This window comes from Vombatus ursinus, unplaced genomic scaffold, assembly GCF_900497805.2.
Source record: "Vombatus ursinus unplaced genomic scaffold, bare-nosed wombat genome assembly UNPS02014778.1, whole genome shotgun sequence".
Lineage (NCBI taxonomy): Eukaryota > Metazoa > Chordata > Mammalia > Diprotodontia > Vombatidae > Vombatus > Vombatus ursinus.
The window spans coordinates 19,578,148-19,599,603 of NW_020954556.1; the positions used below are offsets into that span (position 1 = coordinate 19,578,148).

The following is a 21,456-nucleotide window of genomic DNA, read 5'->3' on the forward strand; positions in this document are numbered from 1 at the left end:
GAGAGAGAGAGAGAGAGAGAGAGAGAGAGAGAGAGAGAGAGAGAGAGAGAGAGAGAGAGAATGATAAACAAGGGAAAATAGGATACAGGAAAATATACAGTTACTTATCACAATTGTGAATGTGAATGTGATAAACTCACCCATTAAATGGAAGCAGACAGCAGAATGGATTAAAAAGCAAAAATCAACAATATGTTGTTTACACACACCACACACACTTGAATGAGAGACACACGTAAAGTAAAAATAAGGGGCTGGATCAGAATCTATTATACTTCAGCTGAGGTAAAAAAAGAAAAGCAAGGGTAACAACCATGATCTCAGACAAAGCAAAAGCAAAAACAGAACTAATTAAAAGAGATGAGCAGGGAAACTACATTTTTCTAAAAGGTACCATAGACGATGAAGTAATATCAATACCTAACATATATGTAGCAAGTGACATAGCATCCAAATTCTTAAAGAAAAAGTTAAATGAGTTACAAAAGGAAATGGAGAAAAAAATTATACTACTGGGAGATCTCAACTAGTCACCTCTCAGAACTAGATAAATCTAACATTAAAATAAACAAGAAGGAAGTAAAGGAGAAGAATAGAATTTTAGGAAGTCAGATATGATAGACCTCTAGAAAAAAAGTGAATGGTAATAAAAAGGAGTATAGATTTTCTCAGTTGTACATGATAACTTCACAAAAGTTGGTCACAAATTAAGGCATAAAAGCCTCACCAAATGCAGAAGATCAGAAATACTAAATACATCCTTTTCAGATCATAATACAATAAAAACTACATTCATTAAAGGGCTGTGGAAATATAGAATGAAAATTAACTAGAAACTAAATAATCTAATCCTAAAGAACAAATGGGTCAAAGAACAAATCATAGAAACAATCAATAATTTCATTAAAGAGAATAACAAATGAGACAGCATACCAAATTTATGGGATGTAGCCAAAACAGTACTTAGTGGAAATTTATCTCTGAATGTTTACATCAATAAAATAGAGAAAGTGCAAACCAATGAATTGAGTATGCAATTAAAAAAAAAGAAAAGGAACAAATTAAAAATCTCTGATTAAACACAAAATTGAAAATTCTGAAAAAGTTAAAGGAGAGATAATGAAATTGAGAGTAAGAAAACCATTGAGCTAATAAATAAATCTAGGAGTTGGTTTTATGAAAAAAAAACAACAAAAAGATAAACCATTAGTTAATTTGATTTTTAAAAAGGAAGAAGAAAATCAAATGACCAGTATTAAAAAAGAAAAGGGTGAATTCATCACAAATGAAGATGAAATTAAAGCAATCATTAGGAACTATTTTGCTCTTTATACGCTAATAAATCTGACAGTCTAAGTGAAATAGATGAATATTTACAAAAAAAGATAAATTGCCCAGATTAACAAAAGATGAAATAGAATGCTTAAATAACCCCATCTTGGAAAAAGAAGTTGACAAGTCATAAATGAGCTCCTTCATAAAAAATCTCCAGGACCAAATTAATTCACAAGTGAATTCTACCAAACATTTAAAAAACAATTAATTCAAATAAACTATTTGGAAAAAATAAGCAAAGAAGGAGTCCTACAAAATTCTTTTTATAACACAAATATGATGCTGATACTTAAACCAGGAAGAACAAAAACACAGAAAAAAACTATAGAACAATTTCCCTAATAAATATAGATGCAAAAAATTTAAATAAAATTCTAGCAAGGAGAGTGCAGCAATATATCACAAAGATTATACAATATGACTAGCTGGGATCTGTACCAGGAATGTAAGGTTGGTTCAATACTAGGAAAACTATCACGTACTTGGCTATATCAATAACAAAAACAACAAAAACCATATGATTATTTCCATAAATGCACAAAAAAGCTTTTGACAAAATACAAAACTTATTCCTATGAAAAACAATAGAAGGAATAGGAAAAAATGGAGCTTCCCTTAAAATGATAAGTAGTATCTATCTAAAGCCATCAGCAAACCTTATCTGTAATGGGGATAAGTTAGACGCCTTCCTAATATGACCAGAGGTGAAGTAAGGATGTTCATTATCACCACTATTATTCAATATTGTACTAGAAATGCTAGCTATAGCAATACTTAAAGAAAAGAAATGTAAAGAATTAGAACAGGCAATGAGGAAACAAAACCCTCATTCTTTGCAGACAATATGATGCTATACTTAAAGAATCCTAGAGAATCAACTAAAAAACTAGTTGAAATCATTAACAACTTCAGCAAAGTTGCAGGATATAAAAGAAACCCATATAAACCATCAGCATTTGTATATATTGCCAACAAGGTCCAACAGGAAGAGATAGAAAGAGTAATTCCATTTAAAATAACTGCAATGATATAAAGTACTTGGGAGTCTACCTACTAGGACAATGCCAGGAACAATATGAACACACTTTCACACAAATAAAGTCAGATCTAAATAATTGTAGAAATATTAATTGTTCATGGGTAGGTTGAGTCAATATAATAAAAATAACAATTCTACCTAAATTAGTTTTCTCTTTTAGCACCACATCAATCAAACTACTGAAAATTTTTTCATAGAGCTTGAAAAAATATTAACAAAATTCACCTGGAAAAACAAAAGATCAAGAATATCAAGAGAATCAATAAAAAAACATGTGAAGGAAATACCTAGCAACACCAGATCTCAAACTGTATTACAAAGCAGTAATTATTCAAACAATCTAGTACTGACTAATAACAGTCTGGTACTGGTTAAGAAATAGAGTGATGATTCAGTGAAACAGATTAGGCATACAATGCGCAGTCATAAATGGCCATAGTAATCTCATGTTTGATAAACCCAAAGATCAATGCTTTGGAGAATTAGAGATGTTTTAGAATGGTCACTGCTGCAGCAAGATGGTCAGTCCATTTCAGGAGTTTGAGGGGAAAGTAATCAAAGTAATCAAAGATATTTTAAAAGTCTATTCCATCTTTAAACTATCTCAGTGACTTGGAGGTGATATGGAAGATTATATTTCGAGTTCTGTGGTGAGGCTTTGCCTAATCCAACACATATTTATCATTGAAGGGTGTCCCTTAGTCTGAGGATATTGGGCTTATTTGTCTATATGGGAGAAGAATGTGATTAGTAAGGGTAGCAATAGTGGTATCTGCTGTTGCTATCTTATACAGGATAATGAATCTGTACCTGGAGTAGGTATCCACAATTATTGGGCACATCATTTCCCACACCTCTTGTTAGGGGACCATTGTAGTATGTCTGCCAATCTCACATGACCTGAGATCCCTTGGGTATTTGGCAATACTGGTTTTTAAGGCATGATTCTACTGCTTGGCATTGAGGACAGGCAGCAATGGCAGATGGCTTTGTCTTGAGTCAGGGTGTTCATGGGGTCACCCATGTAGACAATGATATCCTATCCTGCCTGACCTGAGTTAATATGGACCCACTTTGAAGCTGTAAACAACATGGCAAAAACATTCGCTCTCATGTTTTCCTTTGCCAATGGCGTCTCTTCTCAGCAACATAGGCTAACGTAGTCCACTCTGATAGGAATTCTCATTGGTTGCCACTTCTAAGTTCTGCCAGTGATCCTATCCCGATACTGGTGACCTCTTGATAGTTCAGCCCTAGATCTTTAATGTCTCCAAACCCTTAGAGTTCCTTAACCACATCTCATGAGTTTGTGCATATTATTATCTGCTTATCCTGACCTTGGAGGGTATATTCAGAGACCAACCAAATCTCATGGAATTCTACCCACTATGATGACTAGTCAGGTTCCTGATCTATTCTAGTTTCTCTGATAAAGTCTGTAAAGCTGCTGCTTTCCAATGCCATGTATTTTTCATACCTTGCTGATTTGTTGGTGAACCAGGTCCATTGTTGGTCTTAGGAGAGTTTAGCTTTTCAAATGGTGGAAGAGCGGTGGTCTGGTGAATGTTTAACAACCAGCTCTCTGAGAAAAAAAAACATACACACAATACACTGTTAAGTTTAACTTTCATTATTAACATTTTTTCAAGTCTACACAACAACAAATCAAGCCCTGATTTGTAGTGTTTGTCAGCTTCTGAGGTATAAATGCTTGAAAATTTATTAATTGGCCAATATAAGCCAGAAGGGCCAGAGATCTTACAGCTTCCATGAGGACCCAACTCTTAGGGACATTCACCACCTTCTTCTGTAGTATACTTATCCCAATGGGACCTAGCCTGGACCTCTCTTAAATGTACCACTTCCACTTCACTGTGGAGAACTTCTGGACATGTCCCACCTTTTTGCAATTGTCTTGTACAATCTATCCCAAGATAGGGATTTCAGGTTAGAGAATTACTAAACTGCCTTTCCTCAAAGACCTTTCCATGTTCTCCCTGAGTCAACTTTCCTATGGTAACTAGGGCCCAGTAACATGCCCAGATTTTTCTCACAAAGGTTGTGTATCATGTCCCTCTTTCAGGGAATTTCTGGCTCCAAAATTCCAGAGTCCACTTATTATTTCCCCCTACCCATGTTTGCCATGGGCTTCTTTCTTCTTGGAGTTGTCTTGTGGAACTTCACCCACTAAGATGACTGGCTAGGCCCTTGATCTATTATGACCTCTCCACGGAGCATTTGTAGAGTTGCTGCTTTCCAAGGTCAGATACCTTTTGTTTATCTTGCTGATCAATCAATGAAACAGGCCATTGATTGATCTTGGGCAGGTGACAGTGAAGAGAAATTCTTCAAATGGTGGAACAGGAGTGTGCTAGTAAATGACTCCATTACTTCCAGAATCCTGGGCTCGTGTGGGTTATACAAGAGAGCTTCGGGCTATATGTCTTAAATATTCTTCTAGCCATGCAAGATTCTAGTTAGCATAGGGTTTCTATCCCCTGTTATCATTTTATAACTTTATTTTCTACATTGTTTAATTTCTACTGCTCTATAGTCCTGGTGATTTATTGCTAACTCTGTAGTCAGGGCTTAGGATGCTTTCCAACTTTGCAGTCTGGCTTAGTAGGAGGGCAAAGGCAGTTCCTACAATAATGGAAATCCATTGAAAGCTTAGTTAATAGATTACCTCAAGGTGAGAGGTAAGTGACTTCACCATTGGGGTCACACAAAAAAGTGTCAGGGGCAGGATTTAAAGCTAGGTCTTCCTGATTCCAGGTGCCACATCATACATTGCCTAGCTACGTGAAAGATTAAAGGTCACTCAGAGGAATTATGGTATTTGTTTTTTAACTCAAAATAACTTTTTGAGTATTTTGGCAAAATTATAGGATAAATGTAAGAAAAATTTGGCATACTTTGATGCATCTCAAGGCAAGATGCCAAATGGAGGTTAGTTCTTCTGAAATTCAATAATTTATCTTAGCATTAATGATCTTCATTTCAGAATCATTTCAAGTGGTGGTGAGAGGAAATGGATTTCGTCATGCCCGCAATGTGGACAGAGTACTCTGCAGCTTCAAGATCAACGACTCCGTCACACTTAGTAAGTCATATGGCCACTTCTCAGTTTCCATTAGAATTTTGTGTGAAAAGAACACATTATTTTCTCCCTGTACCTAAACACTGACAGATAAGAACCTGTCATTGAAGGCCTCCAGAAGAAATTCTCAGGAGTTTGGGAGTCAACAGTCTTCATACAACATTATACTATTTCTCTGCTATGGTTTAATTTGAGCCAGTGACCTACCAACATCAAGAAGTGTTTAGTCTAGTGGACTGGATCTTATAGAAGTTTAAGTTTCCTCATTTCAAAGCATAATTTAATTCAATAAACATTTATTGAAAGCCTTACTGTATACACAAGCTCTGTATACTTAGCACTGAGATACAAATATGACAGAGCCAACAGTCCCTCCCCTCATGGAGCTTACAGTCTAATAGAAGAAGCATGGCATACAAACACACAAGTATGATATAAAGAGATCCAAGCCAAGTGCTCTAAGAATGATAAGAGGGAATGTCTACTTCCAGCCAAGGGAATGGTGGAAGGTAAAAATATTGAGACTCTTGAAAGGTGATACTGAAAAATGAGTTAGTTCGCTCTTTCTGAATCTACTTGAAAGCCTAGCTATTGAGCTGATATATGCAGGCCTATTTCTCTATTTCAGCTCTCAGATGAAATGTGTTTCTCCTAGCCAAAAAATTCTCAGTGTGGTATACACTTTACACATATTAGAATTTTTTAAATTTCATGTCCCTTCAGTTTAAAAAATTGAGCACATACCCCTGATATATTTGTTTATTTACAAATTGTATACTAATAGAACTGCATTAATAATTTTAATATTATAAAACTTACACAAATTAGACATTTTAAAAGGGTCAGATAGAGATGAAGCAATACTTGATTTTAGAGTCAGTAGAGGACCATTAGAGTTTATTGTGTAGAGGAATGATATGGCCAGAAAATTTAAAGAAATCACTTTGGCAGTGGTGTGGGGGATGGATCAGAGAGAGGAGTGACTTGAGGCCAAGAAACCAATTAGGATTTTATAGCAATAGTGCAAGAAAGAAGTGATGAGGATCTGAATTAAGATAGTAGCTATATGAGAAGAGAGAAGAGCATAAATGTGAGAGATATGGAGAAAAGCATGACAAGAATTGGCATCTGATTGAATATGTAGGGTGAAGAAATTGAAGTGTCATAGACAACACCAAAATTTTAAACCTAGATGACTGGAAGGATGATGGTGACTTCAACAGAAATAGCGATGTTCAGAAGAGGGGTGGATTTTGGGGAAAGGATAGTAAATTCTGCTTAAGACATATTGCAATTGAGATACCTACAGGATATTAAATTCAGAGTATTCAGTAGGCCCTTGGTGATATGGGACTAGAGTTTAAGGAAAGATATATAGATATAGTAATCATCTGAATAAAACAACTCAACCCATAGAAACCAATGAAGTTACCAAGTGAGAGTGTAGAGAGAGAGAAGGTCTAGATGGAGCATTGGGGTAAACTCACAGTTAGAGGATATGATATAGATGATGATCCAGTAAAGGAGACTGAGAAGGAACACCTCAAGAGAACCAAGAAAGGCACCCCAGAAAAGGTAGAAGAAGAATACAGGAGGAGAGGGTGGTTAATATTGTGTCAAACGCTGCAGTGGGATTAAGAGGAAGGAGGATTGAGAAAAAGCCATTGGATTTGGCAATTAAGAGATCTTTGATGATAGATGAGGAGACCATTTTCAATTGAGTGAAGAGTCAAGGATGATGAAGAGATTCAGAATCTGGGAAACTTGAAGGTTGTTGGTGCCCTCAATGGAAATAGAGAAGTTCAGAAGATATGTTGGTTTGGAGAAAAAGTTAATATAATTGTGAACCAACCAGGCCTACTCAACGTATGCTACTTATTCTTTCCTACTGAAAAATGGAAAGTCTGAAGGGAGAACTTACTGACCAGCCACAGAGCCCATCATTGAGAGGTACCTACTGCAGTCACTATGTGATTATGGATCAGGATATGGGGGGGGGGGCCTTTGTTGTGCCTGTGTAACTGCTTCAGGTGTCCACTATTGGTTAGATTGTAACCACCCTGCAAGTCCCACACCCAGTAGTCACTGGAGACCAATAGTGGAAGGATGTGCATTGGGGGAGCTTGGAATGGCAATGTAGTTGTGTTGGAGATAAACCCACAAATGCCTGGATTGGGAGATCAGGGTGGGATGTTATTCACCTTCCCACCCACCAAATGGCTGATCACATACCCCTTGATTTCATTCTGTGAACTCCCAGAATGCTCTGGTTCCTACTTTGGAGACCACTGGATTAAGAGTTATAAAGATAAAAGTAGATGGATGTACATGATGTGACAGGTGAAACCTCAACATTATCATAAAAGGCTTTTTTTTTTAGCAAGCATGTTCTTAATTTAAATAAATTTATGGTGATTCAGAGCCATCTAGGGAATTTTAAACAAGGCTTACTATAGGAAATTACATGCCAAAGATCCATGGTTATTCACAGCTGACATCTATCAAAAAGATAATTATCAATTCAATATCTGTAGAGGTGGGCAGCTAGGTATTAATGGTAAGTAAAGTTCTGGGCCTATGGTCAGGAAGTATTAAGTTCAAATACAGCCTCAGACATTTACTAGCTATGTGATCCTAGGCAAATCATTTAGCCCTACTTGCCTCAGTTTCCTCATCTATAAAATGAGCTAGAGAAGGAAGTAGCAAACTAAATCCCAAATGGGGTAACAAAGGGTAGGATATGATTGAAACTACTAAGCAACAAACAAAATATGTAGAGGTAAAATAAATAATATTATATCTTGAATTTGTGATTTTTTAAAGAACATTTTCAGAACATTTTAACATGTCTTATATTTGTTACTTCTGTAAATATTATTGAAAGTTGAGGAAACAGAAAGGCAACTTTTAGTGAGGGGCAGAGAAAGAACGATGCATTTCAGGTGATGAATTTAACTTTCATTTCTGCCATTTACTGTGTAACTTTTGACAAGTCATGTTTCCTCTAAGTGCATCAGTTTTTTTGTTAATAAAATGATGGCGTGATCTCTAAGGTTCTTTCTAGCTCTAAAAACTTATTATGCATCTTATGTTACATAGGTAATTAATGATGTAGCTGGCAGTAGAACCAATTGGGCCAGTCTATGATTCTTTTATTACCTCTTTGTTACCTTTTGTTACCTACAATGCAAATGTTTTTTAATAGTTTTCGAGTATTTGTCTTTGAGTATGTTAAAGTAATTAATTCAATTTATCAGATGGCAAGCAAATAATGACTTCAGTTTGTAGTTGGCATTCTAAGTGCATTTATAAACTTCAGATTTGAGTGCTTCCAAATTCTTGAGTAGAAATCACAACTCTTCTAAACATGGGGCAGGATCTGGCTCATTGTAGAAGGGTTAGGAGTTAGTTAACATCTACTAGGGATTTTTTTGGAAGCAAAAGATTCATCTAGGTTCTCTTCCTTTCTGTGGCATGCTTCGCTAAAGGAACTGGATATACTCCATCAGACTTAAATAATGGAAGGAGGCATTGTGGAGCGAGCACCATCTCCTGTACTCCATCCACCATCCAAAGCTTCTCCCCCTAAACTAGGAGTTATCAATATTCTCCCTTGCATCTTCTTTGCAAAAATTATAGAGTGCATTTTGCAAAAATGTTTGTCATCAGTTATTACTATGATAATGATTGAAATATGTTCTCAGAAAACATGTTAAATGGGTTACAAACTCATTGAAATATTTTTGAAACAAGCTATCCCTTTTTCCACTAGAAGAGCCTTTCTCCTCTACCAGATTGCTTCTTCCTTGGGAAGGGGAAAGAGAAGAACGTAAGCATTTGTACAGTGTCAGTCATGTGCCAGGCCTTGTACTAAACTTTTTCAACAAATATTATCTCATTTGGTCCTTACAATATCCCTGGGAGGTAGGTGCTATTATTATCCCCATTTTATAATTCAGGAAATTGAGCAAATCACAAGTTAAGAGACTTGCCCAGGGATGCACAGCCAGCGTCTCAGGCTAAATCTGAACTCCTGCTCAGATCTTCCTAGCTCCAGACCTGCACTCTATCCACTGTACCACCTTAAGTGTTCCTGTCTGGTTGTAACTACCTACATTTGATTTCTTTACTAACTTCTTCAGATGTCCAACATTTTTCTATTTTGTTAGACAGACTCCTTCTTAAAGGGATGTTCCCTTTTTCTTTCTGAACGTTTTAAAACAGAACAATTTTTGAGCAGATACGTAATGGTTTCTTTACATACACTCTGAATTACGCTGTCTTGCTGTCTTTGCCTGCATATGTTACCAAATGTAAGTCTGATCACTGAAATATTCAGTCTGTTTTCTGGATCTCTGGAAATGCTTGAAAAAGTACAGATGTATAGTATGGAAATATCATTACAGAGACAGACTCATGGTTGAACATGGATTCCCCTACAGAGATATTTATTAAGTAGCTACAATATATAGCATGTTGCATTGGCTAAGGGCTGGAGTATTTCCTCTCTTTTTTTAAACCCCTGTTTTAGAAAAGTCTTTTAAGTTCCAGATTCATCTTCTCAAGGGATACGTGTTTATTCTGGCATATCAGAATTGAAACAGAAAACCTGGATTTGAATCCTGTCCCTGCTAATTACTAGCTATGTGACCTTGAGCAAATCACTTCCTCTCTCTGAGCCTCAGTTTCTTCATCTGTAAAATAAGGATAGTCATACCTAGATTGTTTCCTGGAATTGTTATGACCATCAAAAATTAATATATAGAGTGATTCATGAACCGTAAGGTGCTATATACATGTCAACAATTTTTTTTCTTTTTCATTCTTATTCCACCCCTCTCCCACTTGAAAAGCAATGTGTTTTAGTGCAAAGAAGGCTGAAGGCAAGAAGTCTGAGTTGAAATCCCAGCCCTACCCCTTACTACCTATGTGACCCTAAGTCAAGTCACTTACCCTCTTTGAACCTCCATTTCTTCATCTATGTAATGGGGATATTTCTTCACAGGGTGATTGTGAGAATGGTTATAAAACCTGAGATGTTATGGAATATAACAATGCATTTTATTATTTTTCCAATAATACGAGCTATTGTTATTTTTGTTAGTATTATTTTCAAGATTACAAGTGTCAGATTTGATACCTTGCCTATCCCCTTTGTGTATATGTATTCTTCTTCTATATAAAATCCAATAGGTAGGGGCAGATAGGTGGCCCAGTGGATAGAGTACCAGCCCTGGAGTCAGGAGGACCTGAGTTCAAATCTGGCCTCAGACACTTGACACTAACCAGCTGTGTGACCTGGGCAAGTCACTTAAGCCCATTGCCTAGCCAAAAAACAAAACAAAACAAAAAAACAATCCATTAGGTCTCTTTCCCTATGAGGGAGTAAGCCCTAATTTTCCAGTGACATGCTAGTAATTCATAGCAGGCATATATAAAAAAATAATCCTAATGAATCAGAATATATTAAGCATAATACTATTTTAAATATAGGTTATATCAATTTATGCCTAACTATAAGGAAATTCTCAAGATCTTTTATATTGTATTGTATAATGTATTGCTTGGAATAAATGAACCAACCACTTCCTGCAAATTAAAAATATTTTTGTCATATAGAGATTGTCATTATAACAGATTGTATTATTCATAATTGTCCTCATTTATTAGTTTAAGATGATATGGAATACAAAAGCCTTATGAGTATGTGAAATGATATTTTGATGGCCTATAATACAATTTCTTCAGGAGAATATTCCAGGGAAATAATTCCCATTCTTTCTGTCTCTCCTCAACTTCCAAAATTATTGGAAAGATTCAGTTTTAATTTACAACCCAGTTGCACTTCCTCAACAATACTGAAACCTGGGGCAACAGGGCAATTTTATTTCAATACAGCTGTTTCCTCATAAAACACATCATACAGTTTGACTTACAACTCTGAACTCAAGGGTGTGTTTATTAAAAAATGTTTTGGCTGTCAACACTAGGGAAGATTTTGACTTGGAGGAAAAGGACTGGCTCTTCATTATTTTTCCAGGCTTGTATTTGACATGATGTCCTTCTCAACTGCCTCATTATGCCATGGAAGTGACATTGGCTTCTCAAAGGCAATTCCAGCAGAGCACAAATTCAAGAAGATACTACTAATCTAGGAGAATATCAAGTGTTGGGATAGCATGTGATACTGTATCTGTCGGGTCAGACCAGCCTAGCTTAGTGCAGTTAGGAAAGGTTTATTATCACATGTCTAGCCATGCAGTGATGGATTTTTTTCTAGCCAAAAGAACTCATAAATCTGATCTATTACAGTAGAAGGAATACATGACTGATGCACACATGAAGCTTTGAAGTACAGAGTAATATACACAGCTATATGCTTGTGTATCCTCCTTTCATTCAATAGTATTTGGTGCCTGTTGTCTGCTGAGTGTTGTAGCAGGTGCTATAAGAGGACAAAGTAGACCTGCCTTCAGGGTGCTTATAAGTCTAACTGGGTAGACAAGGTATACTCATGGAAAGCTATAAACCAAAAAACATGTTAATGATTTGTATGATAACTTTATTACATATTTTAAAAGAATGGCAAATTGTATATAACAGATTTGTAGTTTCATGTGCAGTCATCTTTTTTATTATGTTATGGTATGGAAATGCTTGTTTTTTCCCCATAAATTAAAAATAAAAAATAAAAAATAAAAATAAAATAAACAAAAATAGAATAAATTTTAAAAGTAAATAAAAATACAATAAACAAAAAATTAAGTAAAAAATAAATAAGTAAAAAGTAAAATAAATAAAAATAGAAATAAATTAAAAATAATGAAAATTCAAATTAAAGAAATAATCAAGGAAAAGCTCATTTACAAGTCTAAAAGCATTTTGGGGCAGTTGGAGACAATGTAGCATTTGGAGAGGCCTAAGCATCTTCAGGCAGAGCAGTTAGTGGTGCCATGAAAGAAGATCTGAGTTCACATCTGACCTCAAACACTTACTAGCTGTGTAACTCTGAACAAGTCACTTAACCTCTGATTGTCTCAGTTTCCTCAATTGTAAAATGGGGGTATTCACCTACTTTTCAGGGTTGTTGTGAAGATCAAATTAAAAAATATATGTGAAAGGTTTAGCACAATGCATGGCACATAGTAGAAACTATATAAATATTTAATTCCCTTCTTCCCCTTCTTCTCCCTCTCTCCTATCCGGTAACTTTGGAAGTGGCAAAGTAGACACATAGAAGCAGCCTGGAAATTTGGTAGTGTCCATAATTACTCCAGCATTTATGGAGCAAGTTGATTTGTTCTCTAGAGCAAAGAATTCATCACGCAGCCTCATTTCCCTTATCTGTAAAACAAGTCAGTTGGGATAGAAGATTAAGGAGCAGTAAGTAGTGACAGTGATCCAGCGATACAGGCATATTGATGGATACTTTGATCATTCTGAGCCACCACACAGCCTGAATCTCAGATATTAATTTCCTGCAAGTAGATATTCAATCAAAAGTCCCCCTGCCTAAGCAAACCTTGTTTATGGAGCAACATAAACCTGGTCCTTGAACTGTCACCCTCTAAAGAAAGGGAAAGATTTTTTTTTTAAGTTCCAGCTTAGCAAATCACAGCTGGCAGTCCTTAGTTAAAATTTAGCACTTATTCTGACCTCAAGGCAACAAATTGTGAAAAGGCAAAAACTTGGCTAAGAAAATGTTTTGTGAGTTTACAAATGTCAATAGTTGAAGATAATATTTTTGTATGTGGATTCATCTAAAGTAAAGTAAATTTTTGCTAGAATTTTAGGTCAATTCTGATTCAATTCCTTTTAATTATCGGAAATGCCCATTGGTTTAATGAGGATATTCAAATAGATCTATTCTTAATTTGAGGGTTCACATGGACCACTGGGGTCCACCCAAGGTTGGGTGTTGTAGAAGTAGAATTGATTCAAGTTGGTAATTGTTTGGCTGTGAGAGGTAAGAGAAAAGGAAGAGGCAACAATGTCACCAAAGTTTCAAACATGGAAGAATGGGTGATAACTTTTTTTTTTTTCTACAGCAACTCAGGAAATCACCTTCTATGGGATGGAGGAGTTACAGTCAGTGTCAGTGAAGGGAGTGCCCACAATGATAAAATCATGAATGTGCAGTGCATCAAAGTGTGTTTTTTACAAACCCAGTCTTGTCACTTTCTAGTCATGCCTCAGAATCATGGGATCATTCATTTGGAGCCTGGAAGGGACCTTAGAGATGATCTAGGCCAACCCTTTCATCTGTCTCTTTACAAAAGGAGGAAATTATAGTGTGTTTTTCATTACGGCATTAGCAAAGCATGCATTTTTCTTATTTACCAGCCATTTAATAGGCCATTTCTTCAGTTCAAAAATGTGCCAGTGTCTCTTTTTTAGAATTCCAACTTCTCCACAAATGGATTTCCAGTTGAAAACAGATCTTTTCTTGGATCATGACCCTAAGTCTAGAGTAAGGGAAAAGTGTAGCCAGAACAAACACAGATCACTATTTGCTAAGTTATGTGAAGATTTCCACAGTATTTTCTCAGCCAGAGCTAGGCTTAGCCTAGGGACTAAAGAACTTTAGCAAGTTCATATCCATTAAAATGCTAAAACTCAATATGTGAGTTTGGTTAAATCTAGGGATTTAAAGGGGAAGTCTAGTCCTATCTGAAGCTCTTTATCTATAAGCCATCTGCTCTTTTCTTAAGGAGCAGGCAGCAGTAATTGTGATCTGCAGATGTCTACAGATAAATTATATTGAGGAAACATCTTATCCATTCTGAACACCTCACCATTTATTCTAGATGTCAAACTCCTGCTATTAAGTGTTCAACTGGAAGTCATTCTGCCTAAGTGGAACTTGTTTATGTGGGTAGAATCGACTAGTTTCTGGTCCTTGGATTGTGAATTTCTCTACTGAAGAAAAAAGAAAGGCTTAAAAGAAATATCTGGTCTAGCAAAACACAGCTGGCAGTTTTCATGTTAAATTCAGCAGTTACTCTGACCTCAAGGCAACAAATTGAGAAAAGGCTAATTCTTGGCTTAGAAGATGATTTGTGAAATGTCAAGAGTTGGAAGTAATTTTTCAATGGATTTCATCCAAAATAAAATGAAATTTTGCTAGAACTTTGGGTGCTATTGCCTTTCCTCAGTTTTCTTCTATTGTTTAGAAAGCTCCCATTAACTTAAAGTGGAGTTATATACCCAAAGGAATAGTGGTTGTCCAGAAAATAATGTGGTGTCATGGGAAAGAGAAGTGGATTTGGAAGGCAATGATAGGGGCTGGAGCTCAACCACTTGCTAGCTGTGTGACCTTGAGCAAGTCACCTCATCTCCTTCTGACTCCATCTCCTTATCTACAAATGAGAGCATTGTAATAAATGATCTCTAAGATCCCTTCTATCTCAAAACCCCATGATCTTAAGGTTCTAAACCTGGCTTTGTCAGTAATTTAATATGACGCTTTGGGCAAGTCACCTATCCTTGTTCTGTCTTTGTCTTACTCGTCTATAGATTAAACATAATAATAACTTCCCTACTGACTCTATGACATTGTTATAAAGATCAAATAAGAAAGTTGACAAGAGTAGTTGGAAAATGGAACTGTTCCGCATTCTTTGTTGCATGTCAAGTAGACAAAGTTTTACTCTTACAAGCATTTTTGGAATGTATTGACCAGTCTCTCTAATGCCCTCTTCTTCTGATGCCTCATCATGGGGTTCAGATGATCTTGAGTCTCAAAAGCTAGAGAAGTAAAGGGTAACCTCTGCCAAGTCCTCTAAAGTTGGAAAGGTTTCAATTATGGATCCACAAAAGGATTGTGTATTATACAAGGTCCAGACTAGCTAAGTATAGGAAGGATCAACACCATGATGGGGATTCCTTATACTTCATCAACATAGAGAACTCCCAGTGTGAAAACCCTTTCTACCATTGGAGGTTGTCAACTCACTTGAATATAGTGTTAGAGTGCTTGGGGCACTGACAGGTTCAGTGTGTTGGCTATAATCATACAGCTAGTTTGGGTCAAAGGCAGCATTTAGGCTTAGATCTTCCTGACTTAAAGGTTGGTCCTTTCTCTACTATGCCACCCTGACAGAATGTTAGACTGGCAGAAAAATAAAATGCCTGGACTTTCTTTTCACTTGTCCTCAGTTTACTCATCATAAAATGAAGGAGTTAAATTCCATCATCCCTAAAGTTTGAATACTAGGATTCTTATTTATGTCTTATGTGCTATATTTTCAATCAGGTTGAGTTCTAGGTTATACGACAAAATAGCTCAAGTATCCTCTGCCTAAGTCTTGATGACTCTCAGCTACTGGATCCCTCATCTTTCCGTTGGAGCATCCCCATCCATCACCCAAGGAGAAATTCATGTTGCAGATCTTACAATCGCCTTCCCATAGAAACCTGTTTGCTGACTTCAGTGGTACTCCTGAGTGTTTTAATATAGAGGTAGATTCCTTTGAGCTGGGATGTTAATTTCTGACAATGATATATATTTAATTTACATTTTAACTGTTGCCTTCAGTGCTTTCTCATAATGGAGAAGTAGAGATTTTAAAAGCTAAGGTATGCCAATGGGAAGGATATTTTTAACCTGGCCAGCAAATAAGGACTAAGTTTTAAAGACAAGTTCATGTGAGACAAAGAAAGCCAGTGTCTCTTCCTCCTGCCCTCATAAAATAGGTAGTTCTGGTAGCCCACAGTTACTGCTATGAGAAATTCAAGGAAGGTCACTCAGAGTTATAGCCATAAGATGTTCTTATATCCAAGTTTGCATCCAAGCATTGCATCATTTACACCAAGCTGTCCAACATCACTAGGGAAGGGAGGAACCAATTCTATGAGAAGCTAGTGTAACTACAGAATCCTGTTGATTACCACCAAGTATACCCTGGAGGATAAGGAATGAGAGCAGTTGATGAAATAAATGTACAATTCTAGGCTGACTCTGGAATGCAATTTCATTGTCTCTCTCTCCCATGCACTGAAAGTTTACCTGGATCACCTCCTTCTCATTGGTTATCCAACTATGACCCCAAATTAGAGTATAATCAGCCTACTTAGGCCTCTTTAAGGGCCTTAGCTAAAACCTACCCCTGATGTTGTAAACAGCAACCCAGTCATTCATAAAATGGCCCTTACCTATTCCCTTTTCTCATATGTTTGTGCCAAGCTCCTCTAATCACTATGCCAACAATTAGTTAAAAGAAAAAAACATTTAATAAAATGGCTTAGTAAGAAAAATACTAATTAAACATTTCTCAGATAAACCCAGGGCTTACTCTCTGAAATATACACGTACCAGTGGGAAGCGTGATCAACTGTTGGAGAGGCAACTGGTGTCTCTGTCATCTCCAATCCACTGATGTCTTTTGGTGATGTCATTGCATTGCTCCTGCTGGGCCAGCTCCTCTGTGCTCTCTGGATGCTGTGCATGGCTGGTTTTTCTCCTCCTACTTCTCTGATAGATTAAACAGACTAACAATGCAGATATTTTCCAATAGGGAGTCCAGTTCATTACCTCATTTTGATGAGGGCTATAGAAAATTCTTGGAGTATGTTTTTCCTACAGATCCCTGCTTACTACTACCTGGCAAATGGCATGGTAGAGTACATGAATCAAGACATAAAATGGTCCTAGTCTTCCCTACATATCCTGTCCCCAACGGGATAAGACAATCTAGCTTTCTATGGCAGAGTGTACTGGGAGAAATATATTGTACTGTGCTTTGTGAATTTCTCTGTTGTAATTAATTTATAACTTTCTATCCCACTTTTGTCTGCTGGAAATTTAAAAACTAAACAGATGGTAGCCATCCACATGAAGAGCAGCTGAAAGCAGGATTTTGAGAAGCTAGGGTAGCCCTGGAGAAGGCCCAGAGACAAAGAAAGGTACAATGAGACTAATACATAAGTAGTGTAATTTAGTCAATGAAGCTACAGAAATTGTGATTTGGAAACCCCCTCCCCTAATGTGGATTATAATCCCTCTGTGACTTAACACTTAAATCCTAAAGAATTTCTTGAGTCACATGAAGGTTTAGTGACTTGCCCCAGGTCACACAGCTAGTAATTGTCAGTATCAGGCTTTGAACCCAGGTCCTGCAGATTCCAAGCCCAGTACTGTATTAACTATTTCATACTATGTCCCAAAAATTTTATGAAAAAGATAATGTAGTCCTCTCTTTTTGAAAGACTAACAAAATAGTTATTTTGTTATGTTACGTTTTTATAACATTGTATACATAATATTGTATATAAAATTATATAACTGTTACGTAATAACAACTAGCCAATAAGACCCAAGAAAAAAGGCAAGGAGGAACCAACTTATATAAATAAAAAAAAGAAATTAGAATTCACAACAAATGTAGAAGAAATAAAGAAAAACTATTACAATTTATATGCCAATAAAACTGAAACTTTAAACAAAGTGAATTCAAAAAAATATCTATAAAACAAAATAATCTAGCAAAACAGGACATAGAGAATCTAAACAATTGGATCATAGGGGGGAGAAATGGGTGAATTATAAATGAACACATGAAGAAAAAAATTGTTCCAAGATCTGATAGATTTACAAGAGAATTCTATCAAACATTCATAGAACAAATAACCTCTATGCTTAACTGTTTTTAAAAATAAACTGTTTTTTTTAAAAGAAAGACACTCTACTAAACTCTTCTCGTGACATAAATACGATCTTACAAAAACCAGAGAGAATTAAAGCAAAGAGAACTATATATTACTACCACTCAAATATTGAAATGAATTTTAAACAAACATACTGGCAAAGCACTGTATCAAAAACAAATTGTTATTATTATTATTATTCAATACAACCAAGTTAGAGTTATGTCAGAAACCCAAAGATAGTTCAACTCTAGGAATTTTATTAATATAATCAAATCAATAATAAAAATGATTAAATCAAATAATTATATTAAAAGATATAGAAAAAGCCTTTGAAAAAATTCAACACTAATATGTTAAAAAATTATAACTGATACTTAGGTGGCACCTTGAAGTTGGCAAAGTGCTTTAAGTACATTTTTTCCTTTTTATCCTTACAGCAATCCTGTGAGGTGAGTACTAAAAGTATTCTTATCCCCTTTTTACAGATGGGGAAGTTGAGACACAAAGAGGTAAAATGGTGAATGTTGCATTCCAGTTGCTGGTGTCCAAGTCATCTGTGTGGAATACCTAATCTATGCCTTTGTCTTACCAGTTTGACAGGGCATGGTGGATGCATACATAAATCAATTATAGAAAATTTCAAATTAAATGTGCACTTTTTCTGCAATAACCCTCAATAACCACCCATCCAATTATGCCATTGATAGCTAGTCAGTCAATAAGCATTTGTTAAGTGCCTGCATTGTGTCAGGCACTGTGCCAAGGGTTAGGGATACAAAGAAAGGCAAAAGACAGTCCCTGCCCTCGAGGAGCTCACAATCTAAAACAGGAGACAAAAAGGAAACAAATATGTGCAAATAAGTTATATACAGAATAAATAGGAAATAATCAACAGAGATAAGGTAACTAGCATTAAGAGGGATTGGGAAAGACTTCCTGTAGAAGGTGGGATTTTAACTAAGACTCAAAGGAAGCCAGGAAAATCCAGGGGTGGAGAACAGCCAGTGAAAATGCCTGGAGCAGAGAGACTAGTTCAACCAAACTTGTCTTGCTGTTTCCCACACAGGACATACAATCGCTCAGTTCTGTGCCTTTGCAAAAGTCTGTGTCCCCCATGCTGGGAGTGCACTCATTCCACCTCTTGGAAGCCCTAAACTTTCTTCAAAGGTCAGCTCTAATGCCTCCTCCTGCTTAAAGCCTTTCCTGATCCCCTCAGCTGTTAATGGATTCCCCAAAATCATTTACTTTGTATATATTTTGTGTATGTTCACATGTGTGTGTGTTTATCTCCCCCGTACCCTTTAGAATGTATACTCATTAAGAGCAGTGACAATTTATTTTTCATCATTATATCCCCAGAACCTAGCACAGTTGCTGATATACACATATTGAGGACTTAGAAATGTTTTTTGATCAATTGACAATAGATAGGCTATTAGATTTGGAAGAAAGTCATTGGTGATGTTGAAAAGAATGGGCTTTTTTATTTGTTTGTTTGTTTTTTGTTTTTCATAGAATGGTAAGAGGAAAGGAAGAAGCTACCCTGTGGTAGATTAAAGAGTTAAAAATCAGATTCCCTTATCCTTAAGCATTGAAATTTATTTATAATTAAGGTCAGTTAAAAAAAAAAAGGTAAGAAGGAAGAGTGAGTCTTCCTAGGAGAAAAGAGTCTCTATTGAGTTCCCTAAATTACTAAAGCCAGCAAATGAGTTAGAGTAGGGGGTTGGAGAGTGAGGGAGGGACAGGAAGGGAAAAGACTGAGTTTGCTGAAGCCATTCTAAAACCCAGGGAAGACAGTATAGTATGCTAGCACAGAGGCACTACATGGGGCACTACATGAGTAAAATATCATTGACAAGAAAGCATCATTTTATGGTGGCTGTGTGGTAACCAGACCACCTCTTCATTTGCCGTGAATGCGGTGAATGATGGACAGAATTTAATGGGTGATAAGGAAATGAGGCAGATGTAGATGATTCTTTCGAGAAATATACCAAAACGAAGGAGACAACAACTGTGAGTAGGGATTGTATCTTCACTTTCTTTTCTCTTTGTTAGGACTGAGCATAGAAAACAATCAAACTTTTACTAAGCACCTAGTATATGTAAGACTATGTGTTAGGGGGGAAGTTTACAAAAACGAAAAACTACTCAGGCCCTTTCTTGAGGAACTCTCTTCTGGATGCTCTGATAAGATCAACGTTATAGACTAATGGGTTGAAATTTTATATTGTTGGGGAATAAGTCCTAGAATTCTCAGTTGTTTGGGTTCTTAACTTTTTCTGGTATATCATAGAACTCTTTGGCAGTCTGAGGAAGCCTGTGAACTCTTCAGAACAATCTCCTTAAATAAATAAAATAAAGCACTTAGTATTACCAAGGAAATCAAATATATTGAAATACATTTATCAAAATACATTAATAAAACAAAAACAAGTTCATAGGCCTCAAGTTAGGAAGAGATCATCTGTAGGACATTTTTCAATTTTGGGATTCAGAACCAGGTCCTTTTTTAAAATTATGATGAAAACTGCCCCTCCTTCTATGCAAATGCTATTGAAAACAGAAGCAAAACAATATGGGTTATTGATAGTCAACAAGCTGTGATTTACATTTGTCAGAGAAGAAAACTAGATTTGTTTATTAGAAAGATTTAAAAGCTAGTTTCTTCATTTTTGCCATATTATTGAATTTCTTTCACTACTGGAATCCTCCTCAAATACACCAGAAGCATGGAGGGTACCTTGGGTTTTTGAAGACTATGTCAATAAAGCAAATGAGGCTAAGTTTGGAAGGCTCTAAGTGCAGGCCCAGTGGTGTGCCTGCCTGTTATCTGAGGACCAGTCTAGGTGAGCTTCAGAGCTTTAATAGCTTAAAACAGCACTAAGACTTCTGGGACAACCTCTATAGGCTCTTCTATATGGTTTTAAAGTCTTTAACAACCTTGACAACCTACATTTCCAAACCTATCCTGCATTACCTCCCTCACTACACTCCAGCCAAACTTTTGTTTTTCAGTCATGTCCAACCCTTCCTGACCCCATTTGGGGTTTTCTTGGCCAAGATACTAGAGTGGTTTGCCATTTCCTCCTCTAGCTCATTTTACAGATTTGGAAACTGAGGCAAACAGGGTGAAGTGACTTGCCCAGGGTCACACAGCTAGTAAGTGTCTGAGGCCAGATTTGAGCTCAGGAAGAGGAGTCTTCAGGCCCAGCACTCTATCCACTAAGTCATCTAGTTGCCCCAGCCAAACTAGCCTTCTGGCTATTCCTCACATGCGACACCCCATTTTCTATGTCATCACCTTTGTACTGACTGCCCCACTGGCTCAAAA

General features: G+C 36.4%; 1 protein-coding gene across 1 annotated transcript in view; it reads left to right on the forward strand.

Moving 5' to 3' along the window:
* Positions 1-21,456, forward strand: part of ANTXR1 (ANTXR cell adhesion molecule 1) — a 319,441-nt gene that overhangs the window by 117,504 nt on the left and 180,481 nt on the right. The window contains exon 10 of the mRNA XM_027865523.1: positions 5,379-5,477. Coding sequence (XP_027721324.1) covers positions 5,379-5,477 — 99 coding nt within the window. The remainder of the gene's footprint in view (positions 1-5,378; positions 5,478-21,456) is intronic.